Consider the following 18,441-nt stretch of genomic DNA (forward strand, 5'->3'; position numbering starts at 1 on the left):
ACAAGCTAGTACCATAGTTTTGCCCACGCGGTTAATTAATATTGTCGTGAGTACGCATTGTGGAATGATGTGGAGACAAGGAGAATAAGTAATGCGACTCTTCTTTTCAAAGATAATCAGCGTCACCCACAGGTCAGTGGAATATGGGGACCACTGATAGCAGTGGAGTCAACGCCAGCAAATAAAACATCACAAGCCAGGTTTAAGTGTCAGTTGGTGACAAAGGGTGCATACTAAGCCACTCCATGGCTTCAGCAGGGGAGTGCAGGAAAATCGCCTTACCACCCGCTACAATCCGCAGGCAGGCCTGGTATGCCATAGAGTAAGGAATGTTTCTATCTTTGAATTTCTTTTTGACTTCAGTGAAGGTGGCCCTCTGTTTCTGTAAGTCCGCAGAGAAATCGTGGAAAATGGAGACCACCGAGTTGTTGTATTTAAGGGGGTCCCTACAGTCTGGCTTGACGTAGGGCAGCGTCGCGGTCTCTGCAATTCAGAATTCTCACCAGGAATGGACGTGGAGGGGCGCCCGGCACCGGAGGCCTAGTGGGGACATGGTGAGCTCTCTCTACTGTAAAGGAGGCAGAAAAGGTGTCATCGCCCAATGTAGATTTCAGCCAGCTTTCTGCAAACGATTCAGGTTGAGAGCCTTAGATTTTTTTCCGGGAGGCCAACTATGCGCAAGTTGTTACGGCGTAGACTATTCTCAAGGTCGTCTGTTTTAGATTGACAAAATTCTGATTGTCTTATTGCCCTCTGTACTGTCGCAGGGAGTCCTCCACACTAGAAACGCGATCTTCCATCTCCTGCATTCTGCCTCGCATATTTTGCAAATCTTGTCTTAGCAGAATAACGTCTGTCTTAACCTCCTCTATCTTGCACGTGAGAGAGGACTTGCAGGCATTAATTGCTTCTAGGAGTTGGCGCATAGTTGGCTCCAGACCCTGTCCCTGGTCGCCTTCAGACTCCCTTGGGTGAGCTGCACATGCCGAACGTGGCATATGGTCAGGAGTGTCAGAGCGAGAGAATTCTTTCAGTTTTTCCGCCGCTGTGCATCCCTTGGCTCGGGTACTCATGATGAACGGGTGTATTACAGAAACATTTAACGGAGTATGTGATTGCTCTGTTATGCAATGGTATAGAGAAGATGGCGTTGCTTGTGTCCCCCAGAAGAAGGGCTGGTTGGCGGTTTAAATAATATGAGCGGTCACTCGTTTAGCACTGAGTGAGTAAAGTTGCAGTACTCAGGAAATTGTGAGCTTATAGTGACTGATTAGGACTAAGAGTCTCCGCCAGCTTTATGGAATGCAATCAAGTTGGATCTCGTGTGGAATTTCTTTAGACGTGCGGCAGCAGAATGGCGAGACAATAGTCTAGTGGTACGTTGCTCCTGCAGGTCAAGGTCCGTTCTGAAGAAACTTAGATGGTGTGGTGAAATTTCAGGTGTAGGTGTCGCTGCATGCAGCCGCTGGTGGGCTATGTCCCCGCCGCGCGCACTGCGCCCGTCCCAGATGTAAGCAGGGCTTCTCCCCCAGGGGGGCTGCGACCTCAAAATGGCGGCAAAAAGCAGAGGAGGTATCAACTAGGGGTTTATGTATAAAGGGGGGTCTCGGAGCCGGCTCCAGGGCTCGACCACTTGTAGGGTTAGAAACAGTCCCGCTACCAACGTTAGGCACAGCCCCACAGTCTCCAGTAGGGACTTACCCGCCACTGCTGTCCTCAGAAGCCAGAGTACAGGCAAAGGATCTCATGCCCGATCAATATCCAGGCCGATGTGAAGTGCCAAAGTCCCACAGTAACAGCAGGGTCTGAGGAGCGGGGAGGTCCGGCACAGCAGGGCGCCCGACGCAGGCAGGCGGAGCGCCGCCGCCCCACCGAGTCCCGTCCGGCGCCGCCCCAGATGGAACACGGGCCCAGGCCAGATGGGGATTACCTCCTGGGCAGCGTAGGCGGCAGGGAGCCGAGTGAGCCGGCGACCCGACGGGCCAGCGAGACAGAGGAGCCCAGCAGCGTCGGGCAGGGGATTCCCCGTCCGACCGGCACTCCGGTTGAAGTCAGATGACGCGGTCCCACGAGGGGAGCAGGGTCGGCAGAGTGGGGAGATCTTGCACAGCAGGGCGACCGGTGCAGGCTGGTGGACTCCGGTGGTTCCGCTAGGTTTCGCCTGGTTTTGCCCCTGAAGGTGCCCAAGCCTGGGCTGAAGAGGGATCTCCGCGGGGTCTGCGAGGCAGGAGGTTCCGGCAGCGCCGATAGCACAAGGCGGGAAGCACAGATATTTTATGCGGGTGCAGCAATCGCCCTCCGGTCAGTCTGACCCGCTGGTCCGGAGTTCTGGCGGAAGGCGGAGCACTCACTGAGCGCCGACAGAAGTAGGAAGCGGCGCGCAGTGGAGGCTCAGTCATATGCGCCGGCTGCGGTTTGCAGCCGGCAGTGAAGGGGTGTTGGCGCGCGGCCCAGCTCTCACTCAGCGCCCTCCCGGCACGGGTCTTTAAGCAGGGGATGGAGCATTCTCCGGGCGCTGACAGGGGCAGGGAACGGCGTGTAGTGGAAGACCAGCGGGACGTGTCGGGCGCGGGCTCAGGGCTGAAGGCGGCGGTGAAAGGGTGCTGGCGTGCAAACTGTTCCCGCTCAGCGCTCGTCTGGTGCAGGTCGCTCAAGAGAAAGTTAGGCTTCTCGGATCGAGCCAGCCACCGCTGCACTCAGTGAAAGGTATTTAGCTTGTCCAGTAAGCAAGTTTAGGATGTGAGGCCAGGATAAACGCAGGATGTTTGAGTCCCCTGGGGAGCTTCACTCACATGCGACCATCCATCTTGGTCGCTGGCCACGCCCCCGCTGTTTTTATTCTAGAATCCAAGAAGGTATCGCAGTTTTGTTTCTATTGTTAACAAGAAGAGACAGGTGCATATTGATATAAAATAATTTGGGATGGGAGGTAATAGGCTTTGTATGGGGGAAGAATTAGCGTGTCAGGGGCCACTTTAAAGGCACAGGGGAACAGCAAGGTTTCAGTGATTCTAAGAAGTAAAGGGAGGGGGTGACGCAAAGTAACAGGGGTGCCCCAAGAGGGGATGGGTCTAGGGGAGAGACACAGGATCTCAAAAGCTCTGAATGAGGAGGAACGGACACAATCTGCAGGGGCTCTGTTGGGTGGGGGGATAGAGTAGCGTGCAGGTGCTTGTAGAGAACAGTGTGGCTTTGAAAAACTCTAAACGTTGAATTTTACAGCTGAAGCTGCTGCCTGTACAGAAAACAAGCAGCAGCTTCAGCATCTCACCCCATCCTCCCATCCTTCCACAGAGAAGAAAATAAACTTGCTCTGAGTCAGTCTACAGTTCTTCAGTTTGCACCTGCTGTTAACTGGTCTCCTCATCTGGCTCTTTACTACTAATGAGGATCCTGCCATTCACCAGCCAATGATGACTTTTCATTACTACAAAGGAAAACATTCATTGGTTAATACAAGTGCACCGACATAACCTGTAACTGTGTGACAGGCACCTATATTAATCAATGAGTACTGTCCCCTGCAGTGATGGAGAGTGCCCATTGGTTAGTGAGTGGCGGGATCTGTTGCACAACCTCAGGCTATGTCTTAGTGACAGGAGTCAGTATTAACCAATGAGCACTCTCTACTCTCATTACGTTCTGCAGGGGCTGGTAATGGCTGTCGGCAGATAAAGACGATCGTCTGCCTGTGTCTGTTCGGCAGGATGGGAGCCACAGACAAAGACCGTGTGGGCCGCAGATCATGCACCCCTGCTGAATTTATCTCAGTTCTCATTGGAATATTTTGGTGTAAAAATCGATTTAGAGGTTATGAATCAAAAATCTTTTTTTTTTTTTTTTTTATAGGATGGATCGTGGACAAAGGACATCAAAGATCACATTCTAAGATTGGTTGGCAATAAATGTGTTTCAATGAAAGTTTTCAGGGAAGAACACAACAAACTGATTGTTGACTTGAAGAAACCCTTTGACTCTAAGATCAATAGTGACATGCCTCTGTCCCTTCGTGAAGCCCTCGTTTTGTCAGATTTGGCAAAGTGAGTATTTTATACATAACCTTAATATATCATTACAAAAGTATGTTCAGAAGCAGCGGATATGCTGAAGTAAATCCATCAGGTTTTTTTTCCATGGCCCATCTGCAGGGATTCCACAGTGGCAAATACACACCACTTTGATTCAGATTTGCAGAATAGACTTTATTCTTTAGTTTGCAAGTAGTGACAACACTCGGTTTAACGCTTCAGCTGCTTTGTTCTAGTGATCGGAGGAGGTCTCAGCACCCGAACACCCAACTATCAAAACTTTTGACATTACAAAAATTTTTGGGATGCACAGTTGCACTAAAGAGATTTTTTTTAAAAAGTACTTGCGTTCTCTTCACTCCTTTGCAGAGACTTGTCTGCTCCTCCATCAGTTTCCTGTCCTCCAGTAATGACATCTTAACCCATGTGTCTGCGGCAGCCTATAATGGGCTGCATACCTCTTGTGTCTACATGACCTGCCATCACTGGAGGGCAGGATATAGAGCCCAGCGAAGAGGGAGGAGGAGAGTAGGGCATATTATGGGAGATGAAAACATGGGAGGAGTCATCTGGGTAGAATCCTCCTGTGAGTGTGTGTGTTTGGGGGGGGGGGACAGTTGTAACTACTGAGGAAGAGGGCAGTAGTCACTCATTAAGTGGGTTGTGTGGACTCAGATCTACAGTGTGTATTTTGTTCCTGTTCCTAAATATTTGCCCTTTCTAAACTTGTTTAAACATTTCCAGGTTTCCCTCAAATGTTCCTGTTGAACTTGACAATAATGCGGTCGTTTATTACAAAGATCCAAAATTGCCTGAGAACATAGTTGAAGTCGTTGTTTGCCATATAAGTGATCCATCAGACTTTTATATCCATGTGGTAAGTTAAGTAAATTTCAATCTATTAAAGCTATTAAATATTTTTAAATCCATTGACTATCTATGCTAAGCCAGATTTAATGGTTCCTTTTTTATGGCGCAGCCCTTTTATTGCCCCCACCACCTCTAATGGGAGGTCTTGGTCCACACATTGCCAACATTTATGCCAACTGAAATTTGCAGTGTACATGTTATAAGTATATGTACGGATAGAAGTATGTACATAACTACCCTGATTCACTATATTAATCTAACCCATAACTCCTAGACTATGGGTCATATTTTTTTTGTTTTCTATGCCAAATTTATGATGTACAAAAGTTGCAAATTATGATGCACTCCATAATTTTTTAAACTCTTGGCTTTTTTATGCTGACCTATGGCACTTTTCTAAAAGTGGATGGGACTAGTCAAGAAGGATGTGTAGCCACATCAGATTTGCTATAATTTAGCTCTAAAATCTACAATGATGATCCATCTCTGCGCGTGACTAAAATCAACTGCACCAGTTACATAAAAAGTTACATAAAATATGTTGTCCTTTCAACACATTTGCATGCACCTTGTCCTTTCACATATTGTGGTTTTGTTGTCATTTAGATTGCTTCTATTTATATTTGAACCAAATTTAGGTGGGTGACGCAGATTATGGAGCAACTGAGGACAAGATTCAGGAAGTGTACAATATCAAAGACGCTGAAGACTGGCAAATGATGTGCCCAGTGGTAGGTCAGCCTTGCGTTGCTAAATATACTGAAGATGACCACTGGTACAGAGCAGAAATTATGGGTAAGATTACTTTGATATAATTCTAATTTTATGTAGTTGAGCTGCATTTATCGGTTATCTGAAGTTTCTATTAAGAGGTAAATCCTGCATAACATACAGATGTGAAAACATAGGCGAGGCAGGTAGTTCGCATTGTCCCTCCGTGGTGTCTTTAGAGGTGGTGTTGCCACGGAGGCTTGTGGCACTGTTAGGTGAAGTATCAAACAGGGTATCTGAAAATAAGTCCCTGGTTGGTTGGGAGCAGAATGCAGGCTGTTGGGTAGTGGATACGTGTATACCATATCTGCACTGAAGTTTTTATATCTTTCTTTTTCTAGCTTTACCTACTCCTCAAGAAGCTGTCATAAAGTATGTTGACTTTGGAAATATTACTAAAGTTAATGTTGCAGATTTGAGAAATTTAAAGAAAGAATTCATGACATTACCACGCAAGGTAAACGGTGTTAATGCGGAGAAAACACTCTAAATGCAAACATTATACTTTCTATGTTTACTAATTTGGTTGAATGCACAGTATGCAGGCATTTAAAATAATATTCCAGCCAGTGGATGTTTTTTTTTTTTCCTTCAGGTCTTCACCTATCTTAACGCGTAGATGAAAACTGATAGATTGGTGAGGGTTTGACCTTTGGGATCCCACCATCACCAGAGCTGGGGACCTAAAGTTCACCAAATAAACAGTGATGGCAGTGCATGCAAACTGCATCTCCATTAATTTCAGTGGGACTGACTGAGATAGCCAAGCACTGTGGATGGGTAAAAACTTGCAAGAACAGCCATTAACCAGAATACCCCTTTAATAATCCATAATTTCATTGTAGACGTAGAGACCCAGTTGCGAAAAGTGTGTGGAGGCAGACCAATCTATTGCGTTTTTTATTCCTAAATAGAAGTTCTTTGCAGCAACTTGTTCAGTACTACAAGATTTAGCAATGTTTTATCTGTTTTGGCTTTTTAACCCACTTCCATATTCCTATTTGATATCTATAGGCGATTAGCTGCAGGCTTGCCTATATTCAACCTTTCAATGCTGAATCGTGGTGGAGCTCAGATGCATGTCAGCTGTTTCAAAGTCTGACTTCCTATAGACGCCTGAGGTGTACTTCAATAGGTACAGTATTCAACATAATGTCATTGCATATGTACAATCTGGGGTCATTGCGCTTTATATCCTACACTGCAGGAGTCTTGTATTGGGGTTTATTTGACATGGTTTGGATTTCACTGCATAATGTTATTACCTTTTTCACTTCATTGAGAATCCATAAATTTACTGTAATGATGTAAATGGCAGGCAAGGAAAGTGTTTTCATGCTTCTGTACAGCACAATGACTCAGTAGTAGTACTGTCGTCTTGTAGTGCGGGTGTTCTGGGTTAGACTACAACCAAGGATGACCTCTTCATAGAGTTTATATGTTCGCCCCATGTTTGTGTATGATTCCTCCTACACTCCAAAAAAATGGGGACTGATAGGTCATAAGGGAATTTTTGAAATTTAGGTTTTAGAGATTGAGACTGATAGTGATATTCTGCAGCACTGCACAGAGATTTAAGGTGGTGTTATATAAATGCTCATAATTCATATAACAGGCTCAAAATTTGAGCGATAATTGTTGTGCAACTGCACTGAAATCGTGCAGTTTTCATTATGCCGTCGCTCTCAGTGATTCAGAGCAGGATTCCCCACTCCCTGATGACAGGCTGGGTATGAAGAACAAAGCGGTCCAGCTCTGTTCTCCATACCCGGCTCGGAGCGCCCGGCTGTATAACAGCTGGCCCCCGATGCAGTAAATAGCTGGATGCAGAAGACAAGTGCGGACACCTCGCTTGTCTTCTTCATCCTCCCCTCAGAGCTCTCGGCTGTATAACAGCCGCGTGCTCGGAGTGGGTAGCAGCTGGATGCAGAAGACAAGTGGGGACACCCCGCTTGTCTTCTGCATCCTCCGCTCGGAGTGCCCGGCTGTATAACAGCCGGGTGTTTGAGCGGGGAACAGCTGGAGCCCAAGGTGATCGCTCAATGTTTGAGCGATCATTTTGCGCTGTAAATGATACAACGATTATCGCTCAAAAGTCATCTTTTGAGCAATAATCGTTGTGTCTAAATGGGCCTTAGCCATGACAGGATATGGAGGAAGGATGAGCCTACATCTACATATACCAGTGTACAACATGAATGGAGTTAACCATTTAGATGCTGTTATCCACTAAAGAGGAAAATATACCAGTGTGTGTGTGTGTGTGTGTATGTGTGTGTGTATATGTATGTATGTATGTATGTATGTATGTGTGTGTGTGTGTGTGTGTGTGTGTGTGTGTATATATATATATGTGTGTGTGTGTGTGTGTGTGTGTATGTGTATATAATATATATGTGTGTGTGTGTGTGTATATGTATGTGTGTGTGTGTGTGTATATATATATATATATATATATATATATATATATATATATATATATATTATACACACATACACGTGCTTGCCTATGCTGATGTGAGAAACGTAGCTCCCCCCCCATCACGTGTGCCGATTCCAGCCAATCAGGAGGCTGGAATCGGCACACGTGACGGGGGGGAGCTACGCGATGGCGCGTAGAAGGCGGCGGAGCCAGAACGCCGCTTGTGCCCGGACCGACCAGAAGGGAGAAGACCCTTCTGCGCAAGCGCGTCTAATCGGGCGATTAGACGCTGAAATTAGACGGAGCCATGGAGAGGGGGGACGCCAGCAACGGAGCGGGTAAGTGAATAACTTCTGTACGGCTCATATTTAATGCACGATGTATATTACAAAGTGCATTAATATGGCAATACAGAAGTGCTTAACCCCACTTGATTTCGCGAGACAACCCCTTTAAACTAATTGGCCATCTCAATGGCTGCGAGCGTTGGTTTATGTATTTTTGCGCTTGCGATGGTGCACAACTTGCACGCCTAAAAAGTGCAGTAAAAAATGCTGTGCACACAAATGCGCAATGCACAAAAACGTCAGGAAATACACATATGCTCATGTGACACAGGCCTAACGTTAGGTTTACACAATAGGACCGAAAGGCTGGATGCACACTGAAATGCTGTGTGAACACAGTCTAATTCTGAAGGAGCCTATTAACTCATAATGTCAGGTTTCCTTATATGACAAGAATAGAGCTACAGAATACATTATTGTCATCAACATGTAATTGAGAACGGAGTCAGCGCTGAATTTACCCTCCGTTGTTTGTCTATGCAGGCGTTCTGCTTGAGAAAAAGCTATCTGTTGAGCTTTTTGATGAGGACCCAAGTCAGACCACCAGCATTAACACCATTCTTGTGGAAGAAAATGTTGCTTCTTTTATATTGTGGTAAGTTGTTTTGTTTTTTCTGTCTGTGTGTTTTACATCTGAACACAATCATACATTTTACACAAATCCTTAGGGTTTGTCCAGGACTAGAAAAAAATAATCTGCTGTTCTTCAGAAACAGCATCATGCATGTCCATGGGGTATGTCTGATATTGCAGTTCAGCTCTATATACTAAAGTGGGGATGAGATGCAATTCCAGACAGTCAATGGACAGTATTGCGCTGTTTCTGATAAAACAGTAGATCCTTCTTTCTAGTCATGCACAAACCCCTTTACATGTTCTTGTATACTATCTTTATCCCCCTTCTTCCTGCAGCCAGTTTCGGCCTCTCTGACCAGGACTTATTTTTCAAATCTGACGTGTCACTTTAGGTAATAATAACTTTGGAATGCTTTTACTCATGCAAATGATTCTGAGATTGTTTTTTCGTGATACATTGTACTCTTGGTGGTGAATTTTAGTTGATACGCTTTGCGTAGATGAAAAAAAAACTGTAAATTTACAGAAAATGTTGAAAAATTTTTGATTTTTAAATGTTAAAATTTTTCTGATTTATAAGACAATCATACTGTGTAATATAGTTAACAACATTTATCATATGTGCACTGCATGTTGGACCATTTTGAAAATGTTCTTTTATTTAATTTAGATGTCAGAAAGCGTGTAAGTGTTGGGGCAGTTTTTCTAAGGCCGCCTACACATGGGCGGATTTGCATAGTGGAATACGGAGCGGGCGTCCACCTCTGGTTTCTGCAGCAACTACTTTCCATAGCATGCTATGGGAAAGTGATTCTTCCTGCACACGAGCGGAAATCAAATGCAATTTCCACTAGCAAAGGAAAAGTTGCAGCATGCTCTATTTTTGCACGAATTCCGTGCTGGCCGCTTCCGTTGAAGTCCATGGAAGCCTTCCAATTTGCGGCCTTTTCGAAATTGACAGTGCGGAAAGGTTGCAGATTCCGCGTCATCGCTAGGCCATGATGTGGGAAAATCAGGAGTTTAAAAAAAAAATATCTGTACTGCGCATGTCTGACGGCAAGCCGTGCCGGCCATCCATAGGAGAGAAAAAGCAAAGAAGCAACAGGTAGGTATGGACACCGCTGCTGCTAGGACCAGATTCCGCATGTGGCCCTGATGTGTAACATGACTCACACTTAGGCCTCAAATCAAGGAGCACCTTGTAGATTTTGGGTCCTCCCTTTTGTTAGGCCAATTTTTATTTTTACCCACAGTGTAAATGTTATGTTATCCTCATTCTGCAGATCAATCATATATTCAAAGGCAGCATCCACAGCAATCCATTTCAGATAAAAAGAACTTTTATTCCATGTTAGTCCCACAAGCAGCAATATAGAGATGCAGCAGTTCAGAAGAAATGACACAGCGTCGTTTCGATCTCAGCAGATCTTTGTCGCACGTCGCTGTGTCATTTTTTCTGAACTGCTGCATCTGTATATTGCTGCTTGTGGGACTAACATGGAATAAAAGTTCCTTTTATCTGAAATGGATTGCCGTGGATGCTGCCTTTGAATATATGATTGTTCTATTATCTTGGAGCGGGTGTTGGATCCAACCTGAGCGGAGGCGTGACATCACACTATTGGACCGATACAGGAGTCTGATAAGTGATTGCTGCTGTGCTTTATATGTTGATGTGTGTAAACTGACATGCATCTAATTCTGCAGATCAGTGTGGCTGCAGCAATACAAAATTTCTTGTCTGTATCATTGCGGGACACAACAAGACCTTCGGTATAGTTTCTGCCTCTAGGAGACGACACTAAGCATAAGTGTTAACTCCCCCCACTAGCTATACCCCTACTGCAGGCGCCAAGCTAGCTCAGTTTTCACTTAGTGTCTGAAGGAGGCAGATGTCTCCCGTCAAGGTCATCAGGACCACATGTATATGGGCACACAGGGCAGGCAGGACTCTCCCTGTTCCCCACCGGGAGGGCAGACGACAAGGGTCTGTTCTCCTCCAAGAAGAAAAGGAGGCACATCAACTCTAAAGAAAGCTTGATAGTGACCCGCCAGCCAAAGTGTCCCCCTCGCGGAGCACTCCCATCCTCTCTACGGAGAGTAGATGGGGTTCACTGCTGGAGCTGAGGGAGCATCTCCCAGCATGAGGACAGAAGTAGGTAAGTAATTAGGGGAGTATCGCTCCCTTTTGCTGCCCTGCCCCTGTAACGGAAGCCCCCTCCTGGGTCACATTGACCACCAGGCTCTGTAATTGTGCAGCGTGTCCATGCGGTGTGTGGGTTTGGTATTTGCTGCCATGCTGTGTGTGTTGATTTGACACTACCCGCCACACTGCAGCTTTGTTGTCCCCGCGCGGCAGGTGTTTCATGCTGCCACGTGATGCTTGCGCAGGCCGGGTATGTGATGCCGGCGCGCGGCCAGTCTGTGATACCGGCACGCGACCGGTTACTGATACTGGCGCGTGGTACTGATACCGGCTGGCACCCAGTCTGTGAGGCCTGGCACAAGGCCGGTACCATATAGACCAGCCCCTGGTGCTGGTGTTTTTGTATAGCCGCTGTGCAGTATGGATGTGTTGCCACGCGTTTTTTTTGGGGGGGGGGGGGGGGGGGTTCACCATGCAATAGCCGCAATGCAGGATATGTTTACCACTGGCCAGACCGCTTGGCTACGCTAGCCGAGGCAGCAAGTGTTTTGCGCACGGTGGGTCCTGTGTGACGGGCTGTAGCTAAAAGATGGGAGACCTGCTATGCTCTCCATGCACAGCTTGTGCTCCCCACTGCCCCAATGGCTATGTGCCCTGTTCCTAGGTGTCATACTCTTGTCTCCTCACTACCCAATCAACCTCAGCATTACTCCGGTTTGCTGATACCTGTGGTATCTTCCATACTGGATGAGTAGTTTGCACATGGATTCTCTGGACTCATCGCTCATCATGTCTGCTCTGCATCGGGTTGAGCCTTGCCTATCAGTAACTCCCCTGCTGCAGTTCCCTACAGCCAGCCTACCGCAGTGTCTGAGTCCAGGATGACACACGGACAGGGGCTAGCCATAGCCACATACTATGTGCATTCTCACTACTGTACAAGCCCTACACCCCTCCAGCCTTGCTGAGACCTGAGGTACCTTCCATACCGGAAAGAGTAACTTGCACAGGGATTTTCGGGACTCGTTGCTCCTCATATCTGCTCTGCACCGGGTTGAGCATTGGCTAGCGACTAGCTCCCCTGTGGTTGCCCCTCCTTCAGTTCCATGCAGCCAGCCTACCGCAGTGAATATGTCGTCTTACGGACAACAGTGTTCAAACTAATTGTCAGCATTACTCCGGGCTGTCTGAGACCTGTAGTAACTTCCATGCGGATAAGAGTACTTGCACAGGGATTCTCTGGACTTATCGCTCGTCATATCTGCTCTAGACCGGGTTGAGCATTCCCTAAGGCTAGCTCCCCAGTTGCTCCTCCTGCAGTTTCCTGCAGGCAGCCTTAATGCAGCGTCCGAGTCCAGGATGACACGCGGGCAGGGGCTAGCCAGAGCCACCAGCAGGGCTCTGGCCTGGTTGAGACCTGTGGTACCTCCCATTTGGAGAGAATACTATGCACAGGCATTCTCTTGGCTCATCGCTGCTCATGTCTGCTATGCACTGGTTGAGCCTTGCCTAACTGCTAGCTCACCGGGGTTGCCCGTCTGTGGTTCTCCGCAGGCAGCCTTAGCGCAGTGTTCGAGTCCAGGATGGGACCTAGCTGACACCTGTGGTACCTTCCATGCCGGAAAGAGTACTGTGCACAGTCTGTGGACACTCCAGAACGGTTGAGCCTTACCTATCGGCTAGCTCTCGCCGATTATACAAGAGTGACGTTCTGTCAGTCAAGGAATATCTCGTCTCACGAACAGTCTTGTTCTGTCTAAGTATAGTGGTAGGCCGAGGGTCCACCCTCCAACGGGGAGTCTGGGGGCTGTAGATCGAAGTACTAGCTCCCTTCCAGAATTGGACCTACTATGGGTCCAATCCCTCTCCAGGTGGCTTAGGAACCAAAGCGGCATCCAGTGTCCTCTAGGGAGACTGGACCGCGTGCTCAGTCAGCCGTGCCCAGGCGGATGGGTCCACTCCATGTTGCTGGTGATGCATGAATGATATCTGTTGAGGCAGAGTTCACCGCTAACCCGAATATTGGCGGCAGAACAGGCCACACATCCTCCTCTATGGTGTATGACCAGACGGTGGCCATAAAGAGTGCTCTGTAGTCAGAGCCTACTTCATTTCTACAGCGTTTTCTGCATGGATCCTTCCTACGCAGGTACAATGCGTAGAGTTCTGGTCCAACTTGGAGCCTGTCCGACTACTGCGTCGCTAAGCTGAAGAGTTGGGGTGTCCTGCATCCTCTAAGGCCTCATTTTGACAGGAGGCTACTTGCCTCCTTCTAAACGGGTGGTTGGCATCAGCTGAACATTTCCTGGGATCCCCCAGCAATGACGCAAATTAGATTTTTTTCAAGGTGCTCTCGTTGGCGCAGGTACTCTGAAACCAGTTGGCTGAGAGACGCTGTTGGTGAGAGTTTATTCTTTGCTTTTTTTCATGTCTGCTTCACCTTTTGGACTACACCTTATATAGCGCTGTCCGGGAGACAAGGTGGTTAAATCGGATGGAGTCAGAAGCATGCTGTGATCTTCCTGCGCCATTTCCTCCTGCATGATTGCTTGCAAGAAACCGTGACTCAGTATACACTGATACTGATTTCAATTCTTATCATTCGCCCTTCTGGCTCCGGATGTTTCCACAAAGGGCCCAGCGAGATTCACGTACTTGTGTAAACTTGCAGTAACGTTAAAGGTTATGGTGCCTGGTCACGCAGTTGTGATGACATCGTGGTAAGGAGCCACCCTGGTTGACCACCTAGAAAGATGCCAGTTCCAAGGCTAGACTTTAAAAAAAATAAAAAATAAAAAAAATAGGTTGATGCTGTAACCATGGTCACAGTCTCAGAGAGCTGATATTAACGGCATTTTTGAGCCATGTGTCTCCATCTCCCGTTCTCTTTGGTAGCGGTAGCTCCCACGCATCGCCTGGCATGCTTTCTCCTCACTCTTCAACAGTGTGCTGTTGCTAACGACAGCCTGCCTAGCTGGGTGTTTACAGTCTGGATTTCAGCAGACCCTGACGTTCAGCTGGGTCGACAGTGAGAAGGCCCCCAGCTCATTGAAGTTTCAGCTCCATTGCCAGTGGTGCAGCGCTAGCCCCATTGAAAACATAGGGAGAATACCATGGACTTCTGCCACAGCTGTGGCAGGAGTTTCCTTCATCCCTGCAGGGACCGCATATGTAGTGCACAGTGTTAGAACACAAGTGAATATGCACTCTTTTTTTGTTTTTATTTTGTTATGCTGCAGGAAGCAGACAGCGCCGTACATAGCCTAGTGGCCCGGGTTGGTCCTGAAGGCTGAATCCCATTCATTTCAGTGAGACTCGGTATTAATCCAGGCAACTGCACAATATGGCTAGAAGTTAGACAACCACTTTTACCGTGCATCTCCCGGACACCTCTGCTGATTTAGTGCCTGTACAGACCATGTTGTTATGGTTTGTATTGTGGGACCTGTAGTATGAGACTCCCTAGAGCCAAAATGTTGTTGTTTTTTGGGGGAGTTCAGGGTTTGTAGTACAGCATTTGCCATGGAATTCGCATCCCATTCATTTGAATTGACATAGCTTTTTCTGCTTGTGGATTTTAAAACCGCATCACGAATAAAAAAATTTTTTGTTTTAAAAAGCCATTATTTATTATTGTGGAATCCATCCAGTCCTGTTGAAGCTAACTTGCGTGTGAATCGGTGGTAGCCGTAATGCATATCCACATCAGAAATTCAGAGGTGAAAGTGCAGCTTTCTGTTTAAGGTCTACATCTGATATTTTTTTTTCTGTGCGAATTATTACACTCACGTGCCCAGCAATAGATAGCTGATCATTTTTGTCTTTCCGTGTATAGGATTACATTTTTAGTAGACACCATCTTGCTCGTGCTGTAGACTAGCACAGGATTTGTTTTTTCTTTCCAATGTTTAGTAGGACTGGTCCTTGGTAAGTTGTTTTTTTTTGTTTTGTTTTTTGTTTGTTTTTAGTCCCAGTGCTATATTCTGTAATAGGATCCTAGCTTGGAGACTATAATCCAGTTTTCCTATAGTTCTGTGTTTTAGATGCTTTTATACAGTGTCATCAGCCGTGTAGTCCTGATTGCGGTTTTTCCACTAGTGGACCTGGAGGAAATAGTACTTTTTTTTTCTCTCTCTCTTTTCCATTCAGCACATCAGATTCTGGTGATCGTTTGCCACTAAAGGAAGTATGGGATACAGTAATGGATGTGTCACCTGACTCTGTTGAAATCAGCATGGATAACTTCTCTCTGTTTGAGCGAAAAGAGCTTGATGTGTTCATCAGTCATGTTGTGTCTCCCAGCAAAATCTTTGTGCAGTGGTTAACTACACAGAATATTCTTAAGAGGTAATGTCTACAAGGGACATACAGGAGTTATATTAGCTTTTCATCTTTTTTATTATTATATCAAAGGTATGATTAAAGGGATACTGCCATTGCCTTTTGAGCCCTATAAACTATGGTATGAATCTCAAAAGTGAGGCAACAGGGAGTCTGGGGAGCTGTTGTCGTAGTCACCAAGCTCACCGTTCCAGCTTAACGCCGACAGCAGTTTGACTCTTGCTAAACATGCATCTGTCATAGAGATGAATGAGCGATGCACGTGCAGAAAGAGTCAGGCTACTAGCGAGTGCCAACTTTGCGGGGGCACAACACTGGAATGAGGCACCCAGTGAGTATGAAACACAGTCCCCTGGATTCCCTGTTCTCTCACCTTTTGAGACCCATTTCATAGTTTATGGGTCTCAGAGGTGATGACAGTGTACCTTATTCATATACCTTAAATCCCATATCTAGTAACTGCTAACATAATGTTTGACACCTTTTTGTTTTCTGCTTTGGGGTTTCCAGTTTAGAAACAAACATGTGTGACCAGTATGAGAACTCAAAACCCGAAGCTATACAATGGCAAATTGATATGCACGTTGCAGTTCAGCTGCATTCTAATAAGTGGAAGCGTGCCAGAATTACACACATTTTATCGGATAGTCTGGTTGAGGTAAGAAAACTGTAGGTTACACAACCCTTGTCTTTCTATGAGTAAAAAGTAAGGTCATGGAACTGTCACACTAACCTGCAATTTTACAATGAATGTTGTATAACCAAAAGATTAGGTAGTATTGTATCTTGTCACCACCGGAAGTGTGGGTGGTGACAAGATGCAGGCTGCTTGACAGCCTGGGCACACTCCTAGTTTTTAATTGGCTGCAGGGCTGCCTCCCCCTGTTCGGGCTCTCAGGTCCTGTCATTCACTAAGAGCGGATTTCCTGGTGGCACAGTGTTCATATTATGAAATCTATATACTGAGTTTGCAGAGCACCACTAATCCACCTTTTGCAGCTGATCCTGTTGCGGCTTCATATGACTTGACATGGTGTAAAAAGAGAATGTTTTGCAATCTGGTTTTAATATAAAATAAATATAGGCGATCTATTCCCTTTCATTCTTAAGGCCCGTGACAGACCAGTATATAAAGGCCACATGTTATGCATGTGTATTATGGATGAGGGTCCCAGTCTGACTGCAGCTATCTTGACCTGAACTACGGATAAACACAGTCAGGCTGGAACACTTATCTATATTACAGATGTATAAATGTGGTAGTAATTATACTCTTGTCAACTTCCTAAATGGAAACCATTTAATTTATGAAGAACCTTTCCCAAAAATGTCAGATCTCTTGCACCCCTTTTTTTTTTTTTGGATTTAGAATCTAGTTACATTCAGTGAATTGTTGGTTGTCTAAACTGCACATACTGTTACTACTGGAAACCCAACAGACCCATTTAGTACAACATAACTAATTATTTTTAGCTCTTTAATTTTTTTTTGCTCTTTTTCAGCTAATTGCACTCTTACTACTGTCGCAATTTTATTTTTAGGTATTTTGTTACGATTTTGGCATGCAGAAAGTGGCGGATGTCACCAGCTTAAGAACATTAGATGAAAACCATAAAATATATGGTACCATGTGTCTGGAGTGCTCTCTCATGGATATACAGTACGTTTTGTAAATTAATGTGCTTCTTAACGAGAATCCAAAATGCATCAACTGTATTTTGACTGATTTTGTTATGTAATAGACCTGTTTTAAAGGGCTTGCTTAGTTCAGCAAATAGTTTTTTTGTACTTCCTACTAAAATGTCCTCATTGTCTTCATTGTGGATAAAACAGCCATAGGTGGTTATTAAAGGGGTTGTCCCGTGATAGCAAGTGGGGTTATGCACTTCTGTATGGCCATATTAATGCACTTTGTAATATACATTGTGCATTAAATATGAGCCATACAGAAGTTATTCACTTACCTGCTCCGTTGCTAGCGTCCCCGTCGCCATGGTGCCGTCTAATTTCAGTGTCTAATCGCCCGATTAGACGCGCTTGCGCAGATGGGTCTTTTCCCTTCGGCTCAGCCCGGCAGCAGCTGCGTTCTGGCTCCGCCCCCTTCTACGTGTCATCGCGTAGCTCCGCCCCATCACATGTGCCGATTCCAGCCTCCTGATTGTATCATCTTTGTCAGACCTAGATGACGAACAGGTGTCCAGGCTGTCCACTTTAATGGACAGCTTGGTGTTAGCAGTGAAAGACACGCTGCAGGTAGCCGAAACTCCAATCGAGGTACCACAAGCTACCGTATCATTTAAACGGCAGAAACGCATTCGCCAAACATTTCCTTTCCATCAGGATTTTGAAGAAGTCCTGGGGAAAGAATGGCAAAGAATGGCAGAGTCCGGACAAACGTTTCAGGCAGCCAGGTAAATCCTGGTACGCCGCCTATTCTTTTTCAGAGGATCTAGTCAAAAGCTCCGGTGGTAGACCCGCCAGTATCGCGCTTATCAAGGAGCACGGCGTTGCCTTCAGCCGAGGTTGCGGTTCTAACCGACACACAGGATAGAAAACTTGATGCATTGGCGAAAACAACTTTTCAGGCGGCAGGCACCGCCTTGCGACCCACCTTCGCTTCAGCCTGGATGAGCAAGGCATCAGTGGCATGGGCAAAACAACTACGCAAGGATATTTTGGCAGGCGCCCCACCCAGTGAGCTGTTAGACGTCACTGAAAAGATCATACAGGCAGGAAGATTCGTCTGCGCGGCGAGTTTGGATACAGCCAAATTTGTTGCACGCGCATCAGCGGCGTCCGTGGCTACACGGAGGACGCTATGGCTGAAAAACTGGTCAGTGGATGCATCATCTAAAGCGGTTCTGACGAAACTGCCATTTGAGGGCAAGAGACTGTTTGGCCCAAAGCTCAACGATCTAATTAAGGACGCTACGGGAGGGA

The 18,441-nt window shown here is 46.2% G+C and overlaps 1 protein-coding gene across 1 annotated transcript in view; it reads left to right on the forward strand.

Moving 5' to 3' along the window:
• The window catches only part of RNF17 (ring finger protein 17), a 188,042-nt gene that overhangs the window by 103,819 nt on the left and 65,782 nt on the right, over positions 1–18,441 (forward strand). Inside the window, exons 18-26 of the mRNA XM_066582149.1 lie at positions 3,850–4,040; positions 4,773–4,905; positions 5,537–5,693; positions 6,011–6,126; positions 6,684–6,804; positions 8,922–9,033; positions 15,310–15,507; positions 16,012–16,159; positions 17,043–17,161. Of these exons, the coding sequence (XP_066438246.1) occupies positions 3,850–4,040; positions 4,773–4,905; positions 5,537–5,693; positions 6,011–6,126; positions 6,684–6,804; positions 8,922–9,033; positions 15,310–15,507; positions 16,012–16,159; positions 17,043–17,161 (1,295 nt within the window). The remainder of the gene's footprint in view (positions 1–3,849; positions 4,041–4,772; positions 4,906–5,536; positions 5,694–6,010; positions 6,127–6,683; positions 6,805–8,921; positions 9,034–15,309; positions 15,508–16,011; positions 16,160–17,042; positions 17,162–18,441) is intronic.

The sequence above is a fragment of the Eleutherodactylus coqui genome, chromosome 1 (assembly GCF_035609145.1).
Source record: "Eleutherodactylus coqui strain aEleCoq1 chromosome 1, aEleCoq1.hap1, whole genome shotgun sequence".
NCBI lineage: Eukaryota > Metazoa > Chordata > Amphibia > Anura > Eleutherodactylidae > Eleutherodactylus > Eleutherodactylus coqui.